General features: G+C 49.2%; 1 protein-coding gene across 3 annotated transcripts in view; it reads right to left on the reverse strand.

Moving 5' to 3' along the window:
• The window catches only part of DAG1 (dystroglycan 1), a 48,911-nt gene that overhangs the window by 5,679 nt on the left and 17,318 nt on the right, over window positions 1–25,914 (reverse strand). For all 3 annotated transcript variants that reach the window (XM_084214534.1, XM_084214533.1, XM_084214535.1), the window contains one exon: window positions 9,151–9,560. In XM_084214534.1, the coding sequence (XP_084070660.1) occupies window positions 9,151–9,432 (282 nt within the window). In that variant the 5' untranslated portion in view covers window positions 9,433–9,560. The remainder of the gene's footprint in view (window positions 1–9,150; window positions 9,561–25,914) is intronic.

Consider the following 25,914-nt stretch of genomic DNA (forward strand, 5'->3'; position numbering starts at 1 on the left):
TGACTTGTTCTAGCAGGGATGTGACAGTTGCAAAACATTTATAAACCCATTTAAACTTGATTTAAAAAGAGCTGAGCTAGTTCAGCTGTATTCAGCCTGTAAGGAGATGTGGACTGTTCTAAAGGCTCTGCAAGAGATGATTAAGAAAATCAAATTTATGTGGATTACTCCGATGAAGCCTGTGCCTCCCCTGGGAAATCTTTGAGAAGGCAACAAGTCACAAGCATTTGATGTCTCTGCACTGCTTTAAACACAGCTACTGACCTGATAGCAGAAATCATCCATGTCCATGTGACAGAGGAAGAGCCCAGAAAGATTGGAGTAGATAAATAAAGTTGTTAGCATGACGGATAAAAATACTTGCTCCTGAAAAAATGCTGACCAGCCTTGGCATGGGTCTGTCCTGTCCATGTCACTGCTGTGTTTGCAGTGGTGTGAACTGTGAGGAGGGAGACCTGGACTCTGTTCTAGCAGTGTTTCCTTCACATATTGCTTCAAAGGGTATTTCTTAAGGCTAAGTTAATGATTTGGGATCTCTAGTTTTCATGTTGAAAGTTTTCCGCTTTTCTGTGTATGCAGTACATATCAGCCTTTAGCCCTGCCATTTCCCTCAAGGGGTCTGGTTTCAAAATAACTCTTCCATTGCCCAAGTTTAAAAAAAAAAGGCTGTCTTTGTTTTCCCATTATTTGAGATAATTGTAAATGAATGCTTATTGGCTAAAGATTACACAAGCCTGGCAGTGTATCGAAGACCATTAAACAATAAGCCATGATTGTGATTTAAAATACATACACTGAGTGGTCTGGCTGGTTTTGAAGACCTTGTTCACAAAATCCTTTCAGATAGACATGGCCTGTTATTTTTAGGCCAGCCAAGAGCAGTCAGCTCATGAAAGAAGATAGCTCAGTTTGACTTGTTTTTTTAAACTTGGATCTTAAAGCCCTGTAGCCAACAAGACAAAGATAAGCAAAGGAGCAGTGAGTGAAACTGCTGCCTTGAGGGAATTCAGGCAAAAATTGCATTCTTACTTACAAGAGTGCCCTTTAGTCCTCCAGGTATTTAGTCCTCCTCCTTCTGATGAATCCCCTGAAAAGGAGACAGCGAGCCCTTTGCCAGCAGACAGGTACCATAGGATCCTGCCACAGGTCTCCACTATGGCACACCACTATGAAATCTTCCCAGTCCTGGAAGAATCCAGTGGGATCTCCCCTGTCTGTGCTGACAGACCTTTACACAGGCAGCAGCAGCAGCTGGGAGTCGGCTCCTTTCAAATCAGTTCTAAAACCCCCCTGATGACTGCTTTTGGGCAGAGTCAGCAAGGACAGTCCTGCAGCTCTGCCAGATCTCCCACTGCCCCCTTCCCCTCCCTGTGTCCAGCAGCTGCTGAGAGACAGACCCTGTGCCAGAGTTTTATCTGGGGTGAAATTACTGATGGCAATTTACTGTAGCCAGACTCCCTCAGCATCACCCCAACACACATGGCCAGCAATGAGGAATAGCCCAGCTGGGCCCTCCAGAAGGTGAGCTGAGCTGAGCTGAGCTGTGCCCAACCAACTGACCCAGCCAGTGTCACACCAAGTCTGCAGGCTCAGGCTCCTGCAAGCAATTAACCAGCAGGCAGGGGAGGAAAATGGAAATTCAAATGCAATTCAAATGCAAATATAACTGCAGAGAAAGAGTCAAGCCTAAGCTGTTTGCCTAAGCCCAAGCTTCATCTTAAAGCCCCTGCTAATGCTGCAGCATGGGCAGTGTTGGCAGCCTCAGCTCCAAATCAGATCCATGGGTAGGCAGATTCTCATTGCCTTGTCCCACACAAGTTAGGGGAGGGAGACTGGCTTCAGATCCCCAGTGCTGCTGGAACTGTGGGCACTGCAAAGAGCACAGCCAGACCGGAGTCAGGAGAAGTGATGGGCATGGGGCCTGCAGGCTCCAGCTCAGAGGACAGCCCTTGTTTTGGGAGGCAGGCTCTGCCTGTGGATCCATCAGATGCACTCCCCACCTGACACAAAGGCTGCACTGTGCCTGCAGACCAAGCTGTCCAGGAACCACAGCCCCAGGCAGGTCCCACGGCAGCAGAGGCTGCTGCACTGGGTCACGGAATGCGATGGTGCAAGGCAGGAGCTGGACAGCCCCCAGCCCACAGCTGCCAGAGCCTGCCAGAGTTCAAGTGTTTGGACAATGCTTTCAGACACATGGCAATTCTTCCTGTTGTTCTGTGCTGGGCCAGGGCTTGGACTTGATGGTCCTCGTGGGTCCCTTCCAACTCTGAATATCCTGTGATTCTATGAGGCTTTGGCCCCAAGGAACAGCCCTGTCAGGGAGGCTGGCCTGTGTGCATCCAGGAGAGGTCGTGTGAAAGAGCCTCCAACCTTACTTGCCACCTCCTTTTATCAAACACAACAGAACTGCAAACTAGGACATCAGACAGGCCATGCCTAGAAACACAAGGCTCAGAAAGCAGTGGTGCAAGGAGGATGGGCACCTCCCAGAACCTTCTGCTCACTGGGCACTGCTGCTGCAGTGCTGTGCTATGGGAAAGCTCAGGCTGGAGACAGGAAAGTTGTGCTTAGCACAGCGAGCAGGAAGGACCTACAACACAGATGCTTCCCTGTGGAAGGGACTGCCTTACCTGCCAAGGTTTGTGGGTATCCTCAGCAGACACTGCTCCTCTGGGCTGCTGTGTACCTTGCACAAAAGACACAGAAACTCACGGACAAAACAAGCTGCTCCAAGACATCTCATGCAGATGCCTCTGCCCCTGAAGTCTAAAAACAGCCCAGAGACTTGACTGGCTGTCAGAAGTACGTCAGCCTCAGTGACCCAAGCCTTCATTACCAGCAGGAGCTCACCAACTCTGTTCAGAGACCAAAAGCTACACGAGAACAGCCAGTAATTGGTGCTTCCTTTGTGCACAGGTAGGTCAGGATGGTCGAGCTAACCCCACATTCTGTCTGGTCCCAGCCAAAGCCCTGCAAAGCCCTTCCAGTTTGTCTCCATGCACTGATACTGTTGCTTTAGAAAAACAAGTCAAACCCAGCCCAGAAAACTGAGCTAAGGGGGAGTAAAGCTTGCAGAGGCCACATCACTGGTCCTGGACCTCATCTTTAAGTTCAAACTTCAGCCTCTGAAGGACCAGGCAGCAAAGCTACTAGAAGTAGCTGCTCTGCTTTTATGTGCTCATGATAACCTGAATGAGAAGTTCACATGTCTCCTGCTAATCTGCATTTTCCAGCCATTCAAGGAGCGAGTGAAGCCTCACGCACAGAAAGCAGCCCCCCCCGCTCTGTGGATGTGGGGCTGTGCTGTGGGCTCAGCCTGCCTTCCACACGAGCTGGGCTTTGTCTGACCAGCTCCTTTACCATCAGTAAAACGGCTCTGCAAAGGTGCAGGCTGAGCAGCTACGCCCAGCTCATGCCACCCTCGCATACTCCTGCCATGACGGCTTCTTTTCCAGCTGCGCCTCTGTGCTGGCTATAAGGACACCATTCAGCGTCCCACTCTGCCTGGGCAAGGGAACACAACAGCTGTTTCACTGGGAGGTCACTACAAAACATTGAGTGTCCCAAGAAATCCTCCTTTCATCGGTCCATGCAAGCAGCTTGGAAGGATTTGTTTAGCCTTATTGTTGGAGCGGGCAGGCGCAGCCCGCCCGCGCCAGGGCTGGGGTCAGCACGGGCTGCCCACACCCCGCTCTGTCCTTGGCCGGGGGGTGAGCACGGGGCAGGAAAAGCCTCAAACAGCTTCAAAAAAAAAGTTTGGTTGGGCTCTTCTTTCAGCTCCACTTTTTATAAGCGAAAGGCCAAAGGGAAGCAAAAATACCACAGAGCAGGGATGCCAAGTGCTGGGGGTTTAGTGCTGCCACCGCACAGCTAACCAGCCCTGGCAATTTATTCCTCCCATCAGCAGATTGCTGGAAAGCTGGCTTTCAAGAGCATGGCAAGGAAAGGCAGACCAGATCTTGCAGCCTCAGGTCTGCTCCTTCGCAGGATTCTCATCTGTCTCCCTGGATGCTCAAAGCAACAACCTGTAAGAGCAGGACAAAACAAGGAACTTCCCAGCCCGTCTGAAAAGCCAGTTTATAATTAGACCGAGTCACATTTTCCACTCCTCCAAATTCAGTTTGTTACTAAGCGTGCACTGAAAATGCCAAATTCTCTGACTCGGTCTCTCCCTGCAGGAAAAAGATAAGCCCCCTCGGCCTCCCTGCAGGAATCTTATCAGCTCATCTTATCACTCAGATTGCAGTGTGGCAACCAAGCAAAACCCTGCCCAAGCCTTCCTTTGCCTGGACCTGTTCCAGGCACTGCCATTTATCCCCGTGTGCTCGCCTGTAAATAGCGACTGTTGCTGCACCTCCCAGTTAGTCCAAGGAAACCAGGGACCCCAGGGAGGAGGTGAAGCTCAAATGCCTTGACACAGAGAGCCTTTTAAGATACCCAGCTTGATGACACAGCCCCTCGGGAGTGCTCCTTGCTTCTCTTCTTCCTTTGAGAAACGCCACTTTAATAAATTTCACATTCAGTTAAAATGCTTTGAAATAAAGATCATTGCAAGAGGGAAAAAAAAAAAAAGTCAGTATTTTGTGGTTTTCTTCCCTGAAAGCAAGTGTGTCCTGGCACTGCAGGCTGGCTGTCAACATCCAGCCCTTGGCTTTGGGGTTGGAGCAGGATTGAGGTGAGCAGCACAGCCCTGACAGTAGATACCCATGTCAGGACTCCTGCAACCCAATCTCTGTGGATCCTGTTTATAAATCAAGGTCCCTGACATCTGATGAGAGCAAAGCTGTTCAATAAAAGCTGCTTCAGCAGATGGCAAATAGAACAGCCATTGGAAACTCAGCCTCCTGCCTGGAAAGTTTAGCGGTGGACTTGGCAGTACTGGGTTAATGGTTGGGCTGGACAATCTAAAAGGTATTTTCCAACCTAAACAACTCTGTGATTCTATGAAAGCAAGACTCCCTTTTTCCCAGATGGATATCCAGTCTCTGATAACCTCCAAACCTGCTCCATAGCTCACTGTGTAATTCATCTGAGTGAATTCTGTTGTTCTAATCACTTTCCCACTAGCTGTGTTTGCTTACAGAGACAGCTTCTCAGGGCCTCTGCTGTGTGTTTTACCTGTCTTCCCAACAAAGCCTTATGGAAACCATGCACTTCCAACAAAAAAAAGAATGAGGGGCCAAGACACAGCTGGGAATGCTCACCTGTGCTCACCTGAGCTCCTCAGCATTGGCTACAAACCCTGGCAGATCCATCCCAACCTGAACACTACCAGGACTGAAGGCAGGTCAGCAACTTTACATGACCTTCAAGGAAGACACAGCAAATCTCCTGCTCTGGCAGGGATGTGCCTTGGGAAGCAGTACATACCAGGAGTTTCTCTCCTTCCAGCATGCTTTATAGAGCCATCTTTAAATAAAATGATTCAATAGTGCCTCTATGTACTGTGGGTATATGCATTTAGGATATCAGGCTGTGCAAGGGCTCGGTTCCTTGTGGGTAATGTATCCTTGTGGGGATAGCATACCTTGGCTGGTGGGGTGAGTGCAGAGCCATGTTTGGCAACAGCCACCACACCAAATCATGCACCTCACCTTTTGTCCTTTTCTGGGACTCAACAACTGGAAGCAGCAAAAACTACAGACCTGGATATTTCAGCTGATAGGAAGCTGTCCAAACCAAAGCAAAGCAGACATGGAAAAGCAAACGATTGCAGGATATATCAAACAAGGCTATTTATAGAAGAGAAAAGGAAGTTTGATGCTTTTATAAAAGGTTCTGGTAAAATTTCATCTGGAATGTTTTGTAACACTGTGGTCATGCAAACATAAGAAAAATAAACTCAAGCTGGAGGAGGTGCAGAAGACAGCTGCAAAGCTTAAGGGAAGGCAAGAAAGCTTATTTTATGAGAAAGACTAAAGAGGTTGGCTTGTTTAACCTAATAAAATCAAGATGGGGAATATGCCTGTCACCTATAAATACATAAGGGAAGTAAATATTATGAAGGTAGAATTGATTTAGGCTAAAGGGCAGCACATATAAATATTTCTAGCCATCTCTAAATTTAGGCTAGAAGCTGCATTTTTAATCAGAGCAGCCAAATTCTGGAGCAGCTTCAAATGGAAGTGGCAGGAACAGGAAATCCAACTGGTCTTTGACCGGAGCATGATCTGTTCTTTGACAGGACACAGCTGAGAGGTAACAGGTCAGACTGCACACAGTCCCCATGGACAAGGGGTTAAGGAGATGATGACTGGGGAAGGTACCAGCACTAATGCCCATGTCTACTCTGTCCTAGCCAGCATCTGCCAGGAGCCAGTGGGAGCCAGTGGCAACCCACCCACACATTGTATGGCAAGAGGGCTGTATGATATGGGGAAATCGGGTGTTTTAACACAAACCTCATAAAAATACCAATGTTTTGGTGTCAGATGTGACAGAAAGGGCTGCAAGATGTCTTCTAGGAAGCCACAGCAAGGAATTTTACTTCCCAGCCACCTCCAGACAGCAGGAGAGCAGTCTTACAGCCAGAAGCCCTGCTGTAGTGAGGAAACTAGAGGACAGCATCTGGACTGACCTGCTGCCAAATCCAACAGCTGGAATACCTGCAAGCTCCAGCTGCTTTTCAGAGGACATGATACTGCCTGACCAAGGCACTTGCTTGGGAACACAAGGCACAGGGGAAGGGCGTTACCATGGCCCCAGTGCCTTGCAGGCAGCTGGCCCTGAGCAACGTAGAAACAGACTCTGAAATTAAGACACGTGGTTGGTTTTTACTTCTTTTCTTTGCAGCTTGAGCACATTCAAATAAACTTGCTTTTGTCCTTAGCCATAAAACTCTCACCTGTTGTTCAGCAGCTTTGGGGGTGGCAGGGAAAGGCTGGGGACTGCTCCCAGGGGCACATACCTGACTGTGCAGGAGTGCGTGCCTGCGGGGCACTCCTCCGCCACGCTGCACATGCCTGGCGTTGTTTCCATCCCACAACCCAGTTTGCAGATAAAAGTATTTTGTCTACAGCTGGCTGGAATCTGCTAACAAGCAGGGAGAGGATCTGAGAAGGAGCTTCAATGCGATCCTCACCACAATCCTAGAAATAATCAATGGGAATCATCTAGAAATTAAGCAATCACACTTTCTCCAGGCTCCAGTGGGAGTCTGGGGACAGGAACTGTCAGCAATTTTTTAAAAATAAAATATTGTAGAAAATTTATTTGAAATTTAAGAGGAAAAAAATACAGGTAACCATATCTCACTGTAAACCCTGCACCATCTCAGAAGGCACAGAAGTCCTTATTGTTTCTTAGCAGGGTTTAAGTACACCAGAGACTGAGATTCACAAGTATTATGCTTTTACTGAGCCAGCTGAGAAATGCCAGGCAGCCTGAGAAAAAGACCAGAGCAATCTGCCCTGAAATTTACCAGTAAAACAAAAATGCATCCTAGCACCCAAAATTGCCTACGCAGTTCTCACTAGCCAGGAATCAAATCCCCATAGCAAAGGTCAGCTGTGCTCAGCAGCCAACATGCATTCTCTGCAAGGAGAGCCCTTCCAGAGACAGCAGCTAAGTGAGAGCCTGCTGCACTTTTAAAATCAATTTCAAGGTGAACAGATGCAACATGCACTCGGGTAAACCCAGGGATAAGCATGAAAATCTTTCCCAGAGTTTGCTGAACTACACACAACCAGCAGCTGCTGGGTCCTGCTGCAGCCCAGGCCCTTCCAGGCATGTTGGTGTTGGTCAACACACCTCACACCAACATGGCAGAGGCATAATTTGAAGCCATCAGGTGGGGTGGAAATAATCCATCAATATTTTCCTGCAGCTACTTGAGCTATCACAGATGACTTTTGTGCCAGGAAAAGATGACAGAGGAAGCTGTGGTGTTATATAAATACTGACACTTATTCTTGCCATCAAAGCAGCTATTAGACAACACCAGAACAAGCCACTTGGATGCAAAATCCCAACCCAAAGTTATCATTTCTGTAACATGAGATCTGGGGCTCACCACAGGCTCTGGGAGCCTGGTGCTGTGCAGGTGCCCCGTGCTCTGAGCACAGGCTGTGGGTGAGGCCGGGCAGGGATCTTGGCCATGGGTCAGCACAGAGGCACCGAGACCAGCCTGGCCCCTTCCCCAACTCCTCTGGCCAGGGGCTCACCCACTGCCCTCCTCCTCCTCTCTCACCCTCTGTCCATAACAGCTGCATTCTTCAGATTTTCTGCCCGCCCTGGCACGCTGTGGTCTGGCACCCTTGCTGGAGCCAGCAGGATCACATATCAGGATTGGGATAACTGTGGGACTGTACACAGAGCTAAACCAAACCTGCCTTCCAGGAGAAACTGAGATGTCAGACTTGCTCCTGACTCGCTCTCCTTCTCCCTCTGATCTTTTAAGACACACCAGAAGCTTGTCTTTTTATAATGCTTTATAATGCTCTTTGAAAAGGAATCCTGAGACTGGAAGGCAGTTCTGTTTTTTAAGAAGAGAATTTTCTCAATTCCATGTGATCCAAGCAAACCCTTCCAGGAAAGGACAAACAATGAGCATACGTGTGTTTGGCCATGTCCCTACCTTCCTCTGGGCTATTCTAACCCTCTCCTGCACTCAGGACTGATTCCAAAAACCAGTTTTCAGATCCTTGCAGTGCCTTACATGAGTTTAAGTCAGATAAGGGGAAAGGCTACCATCTTTCCCAAGGGGACTTAGGGGCAAGGTGAGGATTGACTGTGTCACAGGCAGCCCAAAGCCCTGCTGGCAGGACAGGTCTGTCTGGCAGTGTTTTGTTTCCACAGTGAAGCAAACTCCCCAACTCTGAGCAGCAGTCCCAGGGAATCTGTGGCTCCCCAGATCCCACGGCAGGATCCCCTCATGGATGTGCCCATCGTTCCAGAGGCAGAGCATCTCAATAGTTTAAATACAGCCAACAAACTCTATTAGTCATCCCTGAGAAGTCTCCTCTGTTACAGAAGAGAGAAACTTTGCAATGAGATGAGACTAATTTTTTATAAAAATCCTTCTCCTGTAGTCCTACAAAACTCTAAGTCTGCTTCCCAGCCAGGCTCATGACCCAGCCCATTAGTGGCGTGACTCACTCAATGCTGCATGAATATAACCAAAAACAATCCCTGGGGAATGGTGTTTCTCACCTGGACAACCTCTCCGTTGGAAGCAATTAAATCCGTGGGGATGGAGACTCTGAAGTAGCGTCCCACCACGGCGGAGCTGTCGGGAATGCCCACCACAGCCGGCACCGCCTCCCGCAGCTCCGACAGCACCGAGTGCATGGAGGCCTCCAGCTGGTTCTCCCAGTCCCGAACCACTTCTGCCGGCTCGCTGGGCCAGTGGCAGTGAGCAGAGGCTGCCAGCAGCAGCACAGGGAGCCAAGTCCTCCCCAGGACAGGGGGTTGCAGGAGGCATCCAACAGTCATTCTTCCCAGCAGCCTTGGTGACGGTGCTCCAGCTGGAAAGGGGATCACGGGGAATCTGCAGGCACCACAGCACAGGCAGGGGATCCACCAGTCCTTCACAGCAGCCTCATCCTAGGAGTCCTGGGAACCTGGTTAGACATAGGAAATCCAATCAGCACATCAATTCAGATACCCAAGCCAGCCAGTCAGCTCACAGTGACCTTGCAACAGGCAGAGGGCTACTGGCCATGATACTCTCTGTGCCTCAGCTTTTGATTTAACTGCAAGTTACCACAACCATCAGAGAGCACGAGGGCTTCTCAGCTCCTCTTCTCACATACAGCATCTCCCAAGAAACAAGATCCTCCTGCTTTTCCACGCACACAGCCATGTTCCTGCTGCTCTGGAGACACAGCATCCTGAGATAGCCACAGGTAGGGAGACAGGGGAGATACAACCAAAGCTGAGGCTGAGCACAACACTAACAGCTGACCTTTCAAGGCGAGCTGAAGCTGGGCTGGAATATCAGTGGATTTAAATACCAGTTACCCAGTAGGAAAGATACTAAGAAACATTTGGAAGTCCAAAGCTGACATCCTAATGGCTTGACACAGGACAGATGCTTCTGCTCCTCTGACCCGTGAGCCTGGTTTTCAAGCCAGGTCTCTCAGGTCCAGCTTTTTGTATTAGTGTGCTCAGAGTTGATCTGGGGGCCCACAACATGCAGCCCCAAATCAGACTGGAGTGAGCTATGCACACACAGTGGTTTAAGCTGCCATCCAGCTCTCTCCTTGCACAGCTCACCTGTGCCCACACTCCGCCAAGACACATCTCCAGCTCTCCCTCACTTTGTTGTTTTGTTCTTTCACTTTGTCCCCATCATTACCACCTCCCTGCTTCCCTGGATCTCCTTTCTCTTTGTTCCTTTGGCCATCGTTTCCTTTGCTTCCCCAGCTACTTCTCTCTCCAGACTGCCTTCAGCCACGGCAGTCACAGACCTGTGCCACCATGTTCCTCCTCACAGACTGCTTGCAGGAGACCAATGGATTCCTGGACAAGGACAGAGCCATTTGGGACCCCAGGGAAGTCATACTGCCCACTCTAGTATGGCAGTTTGCAGTCAGCACAGCCCCTGGTAACTAATCTGCAATAATGAGTGGGTTACACAGGATGGCAGGACAGACACACAGACCAAGCAGACATTGTTCAATGCCAGGAGCACACAAGACTGGGTTCCCTAATGCCTTGAACCAACTCCTTTTTCCCAGGCTGAGAGAAAAGTAGCTCCAAATTCCCAGAGCAAATCAGCACAGCTCCCAACCACTGGCTCCCAGTCTGATTTATTTTAGCCTTTTCTGTCTGCACCATATGATGTACATCAGGGTGTCCCAAGAGACCCTGGAGCCAGTCTGTGTGGGAAGGGAAATCCCACTGCTTCTTGTCCTTGCAGAGCTCCTGGAGCAGCACGACAGGGCTCAGCTGCCTGCTGTGCTGTGGCCAGGCAGGGTGTACTGCCCATCAGAGGCTTGCAGAAGCAGGCAGAGGTTTGCCCATGCAGGCACCCAAGCTGAAGGCTACCACAGCAGGCCCTAGGGATAACAGGAAAGATAAGGTTTGGTGGCTCACCCTAAAGCCTGAGCTCTAGAGAAGCTGAGAGGCAGCGTGTAAGGACCTGCACATCTGCACCCCTCGATGAGCCTTTCACAATAAACCCCACACAGAGAAGGGCTGACACCTCCCACCCCAAGATAACAGACACAAGGGCTGTGGGCAGTAGGAATTAGGAGCTGAATGCAGTAACCTCTGGCTACAGGATCCACGAGGCAGATACCTGATCTGACCGCTGCTCTGTGGAGAACCTGTCTCAAGTGAAAGGCAGAGGAGACAGCAGAGGCAGGATAACATTGCTGGGAACCACAAGACAGATGGGAGGATGGCTGGCAAGAAGGTCAGTGCTACAAAAAAGCCACTCCCTGCTGCTCTTGTGCTTCCAGCTGTCTGAGCTGACTGGGAGGGGAATATACCAGATGAAACAACAAGGAAGGCAAAGCCAGGCTCTTCCCAAAGGCAAAGGAACACAGACCCATAGACTCTGCTGAGCTGGAAGGGGCCCATCAGGATGATCAAGTCTAACTCCTGGCACTGCACAAGACACTCGAGAATCCCACCATGTGCCTGAGAGCCTTACCCAAATGCCTCTTGAGCTCTGTCAGCCTTGGGGCTGTGACCATTCCTTGGGGAGCCCATTCAGTGGCCCACCATCCTCTGGGTGAAAAACCACCAGCAAAGGATGGACTTCACCCAGAAAGAGGTGATTGAGCCTGAGCTGCTTCTCCAGAGTTTATCCTCAGGAAGTGGCTGCTGGGTAAGGACAAGTCACAATCCCTGCAGGGAACATCTCTCCTACCAGCTCCCTGTGTGGTCAGAGGATCTGACACACTGCAATTGATTTCAGATGAGCACAGAGTTATCTCAGCAGGTAAATGAGTACCACAGTAGATGTCTGGTGGAGAATATCCAACAGGCCATGTGAATGAGCTAGAGAGATGATGCAGACACCTGCAAGAGGTCCTGAGGAAGACACTACTCATCACAGTGGGAAATCAGGGGACTCTGTCCCTGCACTGTGCCTTACAAAGCTGAAGAAACTACCTTCACACTCCATGGAGCCTGGAGCATGGCACCTGCAGTGATGGCACCTTGTCCATGAGCTACTTCTCCTGAAACCTGCTCGTTGGAACGTCCTGATGCCTGTGGCAATCGCGGGCAGGATCAGAGACCTGCAGCTAGGGGAGGAATGTGGCAGCAGTCCCGTGGCTGCCTCTCACTGCTGCACTGAGCACCCACACCTGAGCAGAGGACAGACACCCCAGGCAGCCAGACACACAGTGTACAACTGATGAGGCTGTAAAAACACCTGGAGAGGCGCTTCAGGCCAGCCCCTGCCCTGTCATACTGCAGTGCAGCTCATGCATGAGCGTGGTACAGCTCTGTGTCGCTCAGCCAAATGATGTGATCCAGCCTGGGGCGTTTTTGTTGGATGGAGAGGAGAATTTGGGCAGAAAGGAGCTGGTTCTTGATATCTGTAGTGAGCAGGAGAGGAAGATGAAGTCATCACCTATTTCAGAAATACTTATCAAAGCAGTCAACAAACACTGCCCCATATGTGCCCCCCAGCCCAGCAACTGGCCATTATGTGCTCCTGTGACACTTGCAGGTTGCAAATTCAGAGTTTCATTTTAGGGAAAATATGGAAGAACAGGCTCAGCATATAGGAGTGCAGCACACAGGAGGTATAGGAGGAATTCAGTAGCTGATAACAAAGAACAAACAGAAGAGCTGAGAACAAACTTGTGCTACCAAAAAAAAAAAAAATCTTAACACAGCTCCACCTCACCATACAATGGACAGAAGCTGAAACACTGCCAGCTTCTCCCAGTGTGTGAAGGAGGAAAAGCAGGGTGGTTCCAGCTATCAGCAGAGCTGTAGAAGGCATTGCCCTGCAGTGCTGCAGTCCACATGGACTATCAGTGCAAGGTGGAATACCTTTTGGGATAGGAGATCCCTTGGCTTAAGCCCAGTAGTGCTGCTCTGCAAGTCTACTGGTCACCAGCACTGAGGGTCTGGAAGCAGCTGCAGAAGCGTGAATGTTACCTGCAGCAAGGCTGGAACAAGTGCTGGGACCTGCCTGGTGCCTCTGGTTTGAGAGCCCACACCACCTCACATGGCACTACCATGGGCACAACCCTGACTCAACTGAGAAACCATGCCCAGCTGTATTTGGAAAAAGTCCATGTTCTGGGTCATTGTGCATGACTGGTGAGTGGCACAGAACTGGAGCCCTCCAGGAGCAAAAACCTCCGTGCTTCACAGTTTCTCACAAATTCAAAACAGGGCCAAAACACAAACACAGATGGAATTCTGCAGGCGGTTCTCTGCTGATCTCTAGGAAGCATCAGGCCATAGAGCTGACTGACTTAGGCAGCACTTCCCAGTCGTGAGGGAAGGCTAGACCACCCCAGCTTCTCTACATGGCACTGTGCTCCTCCTTCCAGCAGGATCTGCACTGCCCAGTCCCGCAGAACAAACACAAAGGTTCAGGTTAGTCCTGAATTTCAGGATGTTTCGTTCTGTCTGATCTTCTGAAAGAACTGACTTTCTCTTTATTCTCGTGCTTCTGTGAGAGCTCTTTTGGTCTCAAGTTCAAGCCTTCAGAGTGTTGGATGAAACATCAAAGTCAGTATCAACATCTGCTTCAGTCCTAGTGCTTGCTGCACGTGCCAAGGTTGATTCCTGATCTCCAGTGCCAAACCCCCTCGCAGAGCCACAGAACTGGGCCTGCTTGGTGAAGTTATGATGCTGCATTTGATATGATGCTGACTTGTCAAGGCAATGCTGGAATTTGCTCCCTCTCCATTCAGCTATGAGACCCACTGACAAGGTAAGGACATGCTGTACCTTTGTTATCCAGGAATGCTGAACAGCGCAGGCAGAAGATGGGACTGAAAGGAAAGACCGAGAGCAGGACAAAGTAGCTACTTCCAGCCACACATTTTCCCAGAGACTTTTCCTTCTGCAGATCAGGACCCAGGTGTGAAGCCAGGGGAAGCATCCCAGCCAGAGGAGGGTGGCTGTCCTAGAAATGACTCTTCCTCTGTGGCCGATTACGACAGCACTTCAGCAAGAACCAGTGAAAGTGAAGTCTCTGTCCAGCTGCATCTAATCCAATTGCTCAAGCACACAATCACATCACTGGGCTGTGGTAATTAATCACCACCAGCATATTAATGCCACTGAGCCCAGCGTGCAGAAAGCTCAAGTAACTGCCGTGCAATTCTTGACTCTGGTTAAGAAGATATTTAGGAGTTAGGAGGAATCCCACTTACCTGATTGCTTATTTACCAATATCCTCATTAAAGTAAGCATTAAACAAGCGGCCTTTCTCTAAGGAAGCAAACTCAGCTAAAAAGACTTGGTGCACCTTTGCAGAGCAGAGCTATTGTCTGTGCAGAGATCTCCCGTGCGTGTTTCCACAGGAGATCTCCGGGCAAGTCCCGTCAGCTCTGGCGCGCCTGCGAGTCAGGGCAGCGAGAGCAGGAATGATGAAATGCAGCGTCCCCGGCCAGGCACACAAAGATGGCACTCTGCCGGCCCTGCTGCCCGCTCCCAAACACCACAGCAGGCACCCCCGGTGCCAGCCTGGCGGCGCGGCCCGGGCAGAGGCGGCTGGTGCTCCCTGCACGTCTGCGCTGTGCCGAAGGAGCCCAGCAGGGAAGGGGGGCAGGAGGGACACACAGCCTGCAGGCAGTGTGTCTGGGCACAGCAGCACATCACCAAGTCATGAACTAACAGTCTCCTCAAGCCCAAGAGCGTGCTAGCATGCAGGCCTGACATGTGCAAAAACACCCTGGAGCGTGAAATTTAGGAAATGGTCAGAGTTTCTGTGCCTGCCCTGCTCCGGACATACCCTGAAACAACAGACTGTGTTAAAGGCTATGGGAAGTGCAGCAAACGCCTCTGGGGGTTATTTCCAACCTCAATGGCTTCTGCCATGCACATTCACAGAAGACCCAAGCTCCCAATGCTGCTGCACACAGGATGAGTTACAGACAGGGATGTACAGCAGAACACACAGAGAGACACACTGGTCACACACGGACTCAGGGCAGGGATCTGCCATGAGGGAACATGCCAGGAAGAGGACAGAAGATTCACCACCAGACATAGCTCTCCCCACTCTACACTGCTCAGAGTGACAGCATCCTGTCCTGCACAACACTAACCAGGCATCTCTAGGGATGGTGGCCTTACTTGGAGACTGGAGGACAAGCTCTTGCAATTTCTGGCATAATGCTGCACTCACAGCTGCCTGCTCAAAGCCACATGTGCACCAAAACCAAAACAGCAGCATGACAATCAAAGATCGGACCCTGAGAGATCTGCCTGAGTGGGAAGGCCCAGATCAATGCTCCTGAGACCCCTGGAGCCTTTTCCACCCTCTCCCCCCACAGCCATCAATAGCTGGTCAACCCAGACACCATCAGCTCAGGAGGTACCAACCAAGTGCACTCAATTCCTCACCCTAAAACTTCATTTCAACATGGTGTGCTCACTGTGTATTGTCACCACATCAAATGTGGTGAAGATGCCCAGAAGTGATACTCAGCCCAAAGGACATAGGCACAAAAAGAGGTGCTTTTTTTCATCCTCCTCCCTTCTTGTATTTCTGCACTGCTCGTCTCCAGCACATCTGGTGTCAGCAACAGGAAACCCTGACGCCGAAAAATAATCTAGGGGAAAAAAAACAAACTCAAACCCAAAACAGCAGTGCTAAAAATGTGTGCTGGGCAGGGAAATAAGCAGCACCCTCCTGCTGATGGGGAACTCGCCTGCAAGTCACTAACTTGTTGCTTTCATGTTCCAGAGGCCACAGGCAGTTTCGTGACACTTGTGCGGGAAGTGGTCACCGTCACCGCCATTGACACCTTGCAGCAGTTTTTATTCTGCTACAGCAAGCACCGAGATATTTAACTTTTCTGTAGCTGACAGGAAGCTTTCTGCTACCTTCATTACCACTCTCTGAGAGTGACAAAAGATGCAAAGAGCCTAGTTTCCTTTTTGCCCCATCTGTTTGTTCAAAAGTTGGGCTACTACACTGTCCTCCCCAGCTGGGGACTCCATTCCCAGAAAAACTTCTTTTCCTGGAAGAGGTAAGCACTGAGAATATATTCTGGTAAGCACTTCAGCAAGTGCTGTGCAGGGGAGGAAGCAGCCTGGCAGTCCCAAAACCCCCAGCCAGGGCACTCCTGCTGAGGTAAGTGCAAGGGGCACTGCAGAGCAGCAGCAGAAGCAGAAAGGAGACCAGATCCCTTTTGGCAGCTGGAGCATGTTTTTTCTTCCCTGCAGAGCACATTTCCTCTCCAAGATGCTGTGGTGTGGCAAGACTTGTTCTGGAGGCAGCACCTTCCCCAGCCTCCAGCAGGAGGGATGAGTATGGTACCCACAGGTGCCTCTCAACTATGCACTTCCACTCTGACCTGACAGACTTGCTGTAAAACCACCTGGATGTGCCCCTGCTGGACTGGCCCCTTGCAGGCTCTGTGTGCTCCCTGCCCTGTGCTGGAGCCAGCTCTGAGTGTCCGCTGTGCCTGACCCGAGGCACTGACCGGCAGCTGCAGATTCTGGCTAGGCAACACTCCTGACTCTTTGATGAAAGTTTCAGCAACCACAATCAATCCCTTCCTCCACTTTTGTTATTCCCAGACAGCCAACTCAGATCGTATCTTCAAGTGCATTCAGTTGAAAGGAAACTCAGATATTATCTTTCCAAGTATTTAGAAGGCCTCAGAAATCTTTTTTTCCCTGTAATTACAAACATTGCAGCCAGGTAGAACTGCCATTTCCTTGCTGCCAGCAGCCAGGAAAAATCAGGATATAAACATCCACCAACAAGCCAAAGCAGAGGGACAGCTTCAACAATGCCACTCCACACCTCTTGCATCCTGTGAGCCAGGCCCATCTCAAGGGAAAGCTGGCAGAGAAAAGTGATGAGAATCAAAGGTATAAAATGGATCCTTCCTGGAGGAAGCTCAAAGAGAACAAAGTGGGATGCACTGGGGCACTAGGGAGATGGGAAACAAGAGCCCACGCTCTCCTCTAATAAAAGGACCAGAAGCCAAACTAACTCAAACAAAACGGGTTTTCTTAAGGATCCAGTAGGGTCATGAACAGGAATGCTTAAACTTCACGTGGGTTAAAAAAAAAAAAAAATAAAAGGGTGGGGCAGACAATTTTATAGAAGGCAGAGTTACCAAGGCAGTGTTCCTGGCTCAAGCATCAGCAGATCCCGGGAAGGCATTCAGGGAAATGATGACTCGCATTCCTCTCCAGGCATCCTCTCCTGGCTGTTATTGGAAAGGGCATATAGGCTAAATATACAGCTGCAGTAGGGCAGAGCAAGGGTCTGTTTGCCTCAGGGCATGCACTGTAATGTGGCTTTGGCTTCACTTGTGTTTCCAGTGCACAGCCAGCCAGAGCAAGTCCTTAAAAACTCTGCTTATAACTCTTGGTTTTGTCTGAAAACAGAGCAACATGTGCAAAACCCCTAATATTTAATTCTGTGTTTAAGGGAATGTAAGCTAAAGGTAGTACTAAAATCCACAGGAAATTAAACTAGAAAAGTTTATGGGAAAAAAAAAAGATGGGACTAAGATCTCCTTCCATACAAATGCCATAAAAATGCATATTTTGAAGATAAACACAACAGATGTGTGTATATATATATCTATATATACATGCACACACACACGCACAAATGTTTTATAAGTTCCCAAGGTTTAATAAAAACCAGAACTCAAGGCACCAAGATAAAACAGGGACTTCTGACTCCAACTTTCTCTTTAATAAGGGAAGTTTTGTATCATGCTGAACTCATCACTCATTCTGCAATGAAGACCTTGGCAACAGAGAAAAGCATTTTAGCACAAGCCATCCCATCCTGCAGGAGAGCTGGGACAGAGGACACCGGGCTGGCAGCTGGGGCACCTGGAGACAAGGCAAGAAAGCACATGGACACAAGAAGTAAAACACAAGATGTCACTTTTTAAATGTTAGGACTACGAGGTATCAGAGCCTGACCTTGTGTTCCTGAGCAGGCAGGTTGTTCCCCAGCAAGTGCCAAAGGACATGTGCAGGAGCAGCTGGTGTGACAGTCACCACTGTGTGTCCTGTCCCCTGGTATCACTCACCATCCACCAGCTGTTCTGAGTCTAATTCACACCCGTTGATGACCTTTGATAGAAGTCACCGAGCTGGAAAGTGGGTTTCTATCAAAAAGGAGGTTTCTGCTGCTTCAGAAACAGGTTTAAACCAAGCCACCATCATTGACCGGTGACTGCAGCCTTTCCTCTGCCCCTTGCTCCAAAGGGACAAAATCATCCACAAACTTCCAGCAGCACTTGAAATCTCAGCCTGTAAAAACACTCCCTCCCTTAAGCTGCTCAGCTGTACCGTGCAGGAGATGTTCTTTACAGCTGTAGTCATGAGCACCGAAACCAATGAGGCTAAAAAGATTTACATCTCTTGCTTGATTTCTTAATTGAATTAAAGGCTGAACAAAACCCCTTATGAGGCTTCAGAGAATCCACATGGAAAAGAAACAACGAATATCCTAATTGGAGAGGAAGCTTTCACTGGACATTCTGTCTTAACAACTACTAAAGAGTCCTTAAAAAAAGAGAAAGACCCTGAGGGATAAACTCCTAGGCTGAGCAAGGGACAAAATCTGGAGTTTTGGAGTACATTACACACTGAATGGGTCACACAGAGGAGGGGGGTGAGCTTCAGTGTCTTTTTAGCCAAAACTCTTCCACCTACCAGTTGTCTATTTTTTATCTATTTAATTTATATAAATAAGGTACAAAACTCCTTCTGCCAAATTAGCAAGCAGAAGCTACCAGAGGGGTGAAAGACATGAAAGACACCCTGACAAGAGAGGGCAGTTCTGTAAATCACCTTCTTAGGAAACTTGATCAAACTCTCAAATCCTGTTCTGAAGGAAACCCTTCTGAGGCTGCACCTCTGGCCTTACACTTGAGCCAGAAGGCTCATGGCAGAACCCTTGCCTGTGCTTTGACACATTCTTTTCATCCGTAGAACAGCTTTTGGGCCCCCCCAGGACAGGCTGGCACTGTGGCCACCAGGCAAGCACTGGCTTTGTTTATGGTACTGAGCAGGAGCACCCAAGCGTGGGCAGCTTGGGCAGGGGATCCTCCAGTGCCAGGAACACACAGCCTGAGGGCTGCAGGCACCAAACCCAAAGCTGAAAAGAAGAAAGGGTCAGTGGAGGTTTCAGAGTCACCTCAAAATGCTGTTTGGCTGGAGTGCTTTGTGGAGACACGGCCACATTCCAAGGGTTTATAATCACCTTCTGGGTATTCCACAAAATTCCTCAGATAATGAAATATTTCTAGCAGGTCCTTGAAAGTACTCAAGCACTGTAATTTTCTACAGGTTGGTGTCACAGTGCCAGGATTGAGGCACTAAGCAGAGGAATGGAGGCAAACTTTGGGTATCTCCCCTACCTGCTGCTGCTGCTACCACAGGGAGGCAAAGCACCGAGAGCTGACATTAAGCAGAGACAGGAACCAAGGAAAGCAACACCAACAAAAAGCCATTTCCAGCACTTCAGCTGTGTATGCAGTAGTATTTATGCTCTTTGTGGCAGTGTAACTAAGGGCAGGCACATTCTGTTTAGAAACATCCTACCATTCCATCAGCTTTACCACCCCGCCCTGCAACTCCAAGCCAAGGCATTAAGATTCAGCTTCATGGAGTTTCTCAGCCCTGATTTATTACTCAGCTAGCAAGACTGCCACAGCTCTTCATTTAAATATATTTACCACCCAGTGACTAATGCAGAGCAGCCAGGGCATCAGCTGTGGACCTCCAACTTTTAATGTTTCTCATGAAAACTGTTCTAAACGCTTCTTGGCAGAAGGAGATAGAAATGTTCCAACTTTAACCATCAACCATAAAATGGGAAAGCTGCGAAATGAAGCAACATTGCTCCCATGTCACAGAGGCAGAGAAAGCTTCTGGAGAAGAATTAACTCCCTAAAGATCAGCAGCTTCCAGCTGGGCAACACACTCCCTTAAACCGGCAGAAATTCAGGAGTCACTATGAGCCATCAAATGAACAACCCCTTCTTGCAGGTGCACATTTTTATATCCTGGAGACCAGGACTGAAGGGCTGGACTGCTTCAGTGGCACTCTCTGCTCACCACCGTCACTTCTGACCTCAGCTGGCCACCCTCTTCAAAGGACAAGTCCAAGAGCAGGAGATCTGCAAGAGCCCGAGCTTACCAAGGCAGAAGGACAGCGCATGGCTTTACAGGTCCATCTCCTTCCCAGATGCTGTGGTGCAGGAAGACTGATTTAAATTACAAAGCAAAGATGAACACCTCAAAAGACCAGACACTAAGAGAGCCTGCATTGCATTCCTGCTGCATTAATGCCACTAAATTATATTTGAACTAAATTATGTTGTTTAACTGTGTAATTATAAAATAACCCTCATCTGGTTTTGACCATGGCTTCAATGGCTTCAGCCAGGAGCAGGGAAGACTGGAGCTGCTCATCAGAGATCCACTGGCACAGAGATAGCTCCAGCTTTTCTCCCCACCCCGCTCTGGAATTGAGAAATCAAGAGACAAGTTCAATTATTTCAAGGCGAGACCGGACTTATTTACCGCAGTATCAGTGAGATTTAGGCTTTTTTTAAAACATTAACATTCTGCCCCATCCACACAGATAACAGGACACATTCAATTATAGCTCAAGCTCATTCCTTAAACCAGGAATCATGCATGCAGGATCTGGGCAAGAAGGGCCAGAGAAACAACCCTGACAGCACAAAGCCAGGTTAACTAAATACTGGGTAACCTGCTTCTCTCTCATACAAAACAGTTTCAAGGGCTGCTCCGAGCAATCCCCCTGCAGCAATTCCAAAATAAACATCCTGCCATTCCCTGATCCCAAATTCCACAGACAAAAAAGTCCAAAGGACTTAAAAATAGGATCAAACTGTCCTGCTCAGACACCAGACAAGTTATTCAAAACTGGGACCCAAGGACAAAGTGGGTAAAGAGCATTCACAGCAAAAGGGGAGGCAGAGAGACTCCAAGGACAAGGCAAGGCAAACTTCTGTTTTCCTTCTGTAAGCAGCCACAGAACCTGTGTAGTGTAACACATTTGCAACAGTTAACTAGCTGGCATGGTATCTGGAATCAGACCTCAAAAAATGGTCCTGAGGTTTAGCCACAGCAGAAAAAAATCCAGTAATTTTCCCCTCCTCCATCTTGTACAGGTCAGAGATGTTGAAAGCAAGGTCTGAATGTTTATGAGGAAAAAAACCCTAAATTACAGTGTATTTCAAATAGTGTGAGCACAGACCGCATCCCTCTTTTGACTTGCAATGCAATTTTTACACAGGAGACCAAAGCTGCTTGCCCAGCCCACTGTCCCACAGCTTCCTAGGTGACAATCTGGATGGCTGTGAGGGGACAGCAGCACAGACTCACAGCTGCACACTGACATGCAAGACAGCAGCAGCTGTGGCAACTGAAGTGGGCAGATCAAAATATGAATTTAAGTTATAAAGAGAAAAAAATGGAATAAGATGGGGCAGATCCTGTACTGACTTCTTCCCCAGTGCAAAGAAACACTGTGGAGCATGGGATGACTCCTTCTGCAAGAATCCCAAGAATGGGGGCAAAGTCATCAGAGCTCCAATGCTTGGATGCCATTATAAGGCAACAAGGTAAATTAAACCAGCACTCAGCTGGGTTTTGTAATAGCTTGATCCTCTCCAAGCCAAGCATCCCCTTTTCTTGCTTACTGTGAGTGCTTTGGACACCCAAAAACCACTCTCCCTTTCACCTCTTAGCCAAGTCAGACCTACTCTGTGTAACCCTTTTGGAACAGCAGTGCCTCTAATGCCCCTTTTTCCACTACTTGGAGCTCTGCTTCCACAGAACCACCCTTTCTGCCTTGGGGCGCCCAGAACAGAGTAGAGCCCAGCCCCAGGCACAGTCTGTGCTGATGACCTCGGGAGAGAAATGAGAGCAGTCCCACTTCCCAGCCAGCAGCCACCCACATCAGTCCTAAGTGTTCATGAAGCTGTGTAGCAAATGCATTTGTCCCTGATCACTTCTGAATCCACCCCCCAAGTCACTCTCACTTTGATTTCTGCTCAGCACTCCCTGACCTTCATCTCTAATGTGATGTCCAAAACCCAATAACTAGTTTAAGAGGGCATCCTGTTACTTAGCACCCACTGCACTACCCTTGCTGTTCTCACAGTCACATTCCTATGGCTGCACCTATATCCCAGCAAGCCTGAAACACTTCCCAGAAAAACCTGAGGGCTCACTGCTATCAAAAGGCCCAGGAGAACATAAACAGCTTAGCAAGAGCATATGGGCTCTACAGAGAGAGATGCACAAGCACCGCAGGAAAGAAGGCAGTCCTGGAGTTGCAGGGAGGCTGTGGAGCTCTGAAGGTGTGTTCAGCCTTCCTCTGCTTTACAGAGCTGCTGCAGATGTGGGGAGACAATTAAACTGCTTATCACAGTACATCCCATTCAGGTTCCAGAGAGCAATTCCAATCCCCAGGTGGCAAGCGCAGCAATTAGGTACCCAACGACATGCACCAAAGCTTTGCTTTGCTTATGTTAACTTCAGTGGTTATACAGTATTTCCTTGGCTCACTGTCTTTAACAGTGTGTTGGTTCAGGAATGAGATCAGGTCAGTCCTGCAGGACCTTCTTGCACCTTGTACAGCATTTGGAGGATGCAGAATGGTCCATATGTAGGCAGAGAATTTACAAGTAATTCAGCTGAGCCAGCTACAAAGCCTGGTCACAACCCCCATTCACTCACCTGGAGGGGCTGGGCTTAGAGCTCAAAAATAAAAACCTAATTATACCGCAGCCAGGATCTCTACAGCACCCTAGCTCTGAAGAGCAGCTCTGGATTGGCCTCTTCTGAGCTTCATAACGGGTTGCACGGGGAAAATGTGGTTTTAGCAGCTCAGTCCATCCCTTACAAAGCAGAGACCCTATGCCAAAAATAACCTGGCTTTACTAGTTACAGTCACCAAGCACTCACTTAGCAGCTCTTTCATCAGGGACCACACTGTCCACACCACAGCATCACCAGAGTCAACTGTTCAGAGCAAACAAATCCAGGTTACAGATCTGAGACATCTTCCACACACCATCAAAAACCACTTTCAAAGGTAATGATGATGCCTTCTTACTGCAGGCAGCAGCAGCAGCCAGACTGCCTCTCACTTATTCCTCAAGACCTTATGTCAGCCAGGAGCTTTGCTCACCACTGTAGAATGAGCCCAAACCCCCCTCTCCCAACAAAGTATGATGCTGCTCTAGGTAATAACGGCAACATCTAAAACCTCAAGGCTGCAAATGAGTTAAAAAGTCAGAATACCTGAGAATTAAGGTTGTCAGTGAGCTGGTCCCAGCAAGTACCACAGTTTACTGCTTTTCTCCACCTCTCTTCCAGCTTCGGCCTTTGAGACAGGTGAGCCCATCACCCACCCATGACTGTCAGCAAGCAGCCCAGGAGAGACTGGCTCCTGCTCCCAGCACTGAGATAGTGGCAGAGGCAGCACCTCCCTCCCACTCGGATTCAGTCCCTCTGGCCCCAGGCTGGAGGAGGTCCTGGATGGACAGGATCTATGAAAACCAGTCTACAAAGCACTGGTGAACTGGGAGCCCTGCAGACGCCTGTAACCTGATAAGATCCATAAGATACAGGGCATTTTGCTGGGAGGGGAGATGGCACATGTATTGCAATCAGAGCCTGGGGCTGCCAACCTTCCATGCAAGCAGTTAGGGGCTGTTTGGTTTTTAAATACTGACAAAATAAAACTTTAAAAAAAATCTTTTAACTCTTGGAAATGGCCAAACTGCTTCTGCTGAAAAGCTGAAACAAAGCCTGAGGCAGGGACACAGCATGGAAATTCAGCATGGGAAATTCCATGGAGCAATTAAGCTCAAGAGTTAAATTCCACTCCAAACAGTCTGTGTGTCAGGTAGTGTGACCGGCCGCTGCTCCATGCTGCCCTGCAGAGGCAAAACTGCCCCAGCAGCTACAGCAGGCCACCCCACACCCAGAGCGTGAGCCTGGATCCGCTCCAGATGGGAGCTGACTGGGGAAAATCCTGCACGAGGGAGCTCTGCCCAAACTCTGCAAGTGGGAGGCAGCTCCTGGGGAATGTGCTGTGTGGCATCTGGAGCGCAGCTCCCTGGTTACTGCCCTGGGAGGCAGCTCCACGGGAAGGAGCATCGCTCACCAGCTGACCCACTTCCAGTCAGGAGCTGGGCAGGGCAGCGGGAGCAGGGCAGCGGGAGCAGGCTGGCTGCCAGGGTCTACTGGCCAGGGCGAGGTGCTCCAGGCAGGATGCAGTCAGGTAGCACCGGGAATGGCACTGTGACCGGAATTGTTGCTTCAGCTGCTGCTAAACTGCTCTCTAAAACCTGAAGGCAGCACCTCCCAACACAAGCCCCCCATAAGCCAAGGTGGTGCCCTGTGAGCAGAATTTGAAAAGAGCATTTTGCTGCTAGAAAAAGGGATGTTTCTGAGATCTTTATTCTATACCCCTGCCTGCTCCCTTATTCTCACTGTGCTTATTCCTTGGGAAAGCTATTTCTTTCTTCCACTGCTCTTTCACAAAACCAAGAAACAATCTGAAGAAAAACTGATAAGAAGGCTTGGGGCAGATGTGCCTTCATTTTTCTTAAAGATAACTATCAACATCAGTACGCCCCTACAAAGGCAAATCACTTCGAAGTGGAGCTGGCTGCCTGGAGCACTGCAGACAACAGCAAGACCCACACCAGCTGAAGTAGCCAGGGGAAATACCTGCAAGCCACCGAAGGAGCGGTCCAATCACATCACCTGCAAGCCTATGGCTTATCCCGGGCTTTGTCCGAAGCACTGGGACAGCACATGAAGTCTGACACAAGCACAGCAGCCAGAATGAAAGCTTGGAGGGAAAGGCATCCATAATGTCGTTTGTGATGGCAGGTTTGCTCTGCTTGTAACATACACTGCCAACACTCCCGGGAAAGCTGCTTAGAGATCAACAGATAAAGGCTTTTCACCATTTAGCCTGTTATTTCATGTAAATCGGGTTGCCCTGCTACAAAGAGGCATTTCCATATGAAGTGAAAGGTGCACAAAGAATCAGGAGCAGCCACACCAAACCATGGCTCAATCCCTCTGAAGCCCCAAGACCAGAGGATCCTGCTCCCCTTTTCACTGGTCCAGATCTGCAATCCAGAGTGTCAGTCTTCTCACTCAAAAATGCAAGTGATCTCAAAGCACCACCTCCTTAATATAGGGTTTTGTCCACTGAAATAACTCCAGACTCCTCCGAGATATGAAGTCATGTTTTGAAAAGCAACAGTGCAGAAAATTCAATTAACTAATCGAGTCTGTCTTCTGCTTGGGCACCACGGAATCAAGACTTCCCAAATCCCATCCCTGAGATGTGGTATGTTATTGATGTGGTCTGCTGCTGCAACCCTTGCAGTGTGATTTACAGGGTCTGCCCCCACCCTCCCCTTCTTCTGGTTTCTGGAGCAGGGAGTCCTGCACCGAGCATGGCATGCTCCAGAGAACTGGGAAATCTACCCTGCTCTTAATTTGAACCTTGGTAGAGGCTGGAGGGAGTTGGAGAGGACAAGAGTAAACCAAGCTGGAGGCAAACAGTAGCTCTTTAGAGGAATAAACCACTCGTCAGCCTGTCCTGATTGATAAGTACATCTGCCAGTCCCCACCTGCTGTTCACATTCCTGGCATTTCTTTCTGCAGCATTTTTTCCCCCAACTGCTGCAGAGGAGATTTAAAGGAAGGGAAACAGGCCCCAGCTTAAACAAAATGAAGAGATATTGGGCCAGTTTTCTTGCATTACATTGG

Source organism: Fringilla coelebs (genome assembly GCF_963513975.1).
Source record: "Fringilla coelebs genome assembly, chromosome: 13".
NCBI lineage: Eukaryota > Metazoa > Chordata > Aves > Passeriformes > Fringillidae > Fringilla > Fringilla coelebs.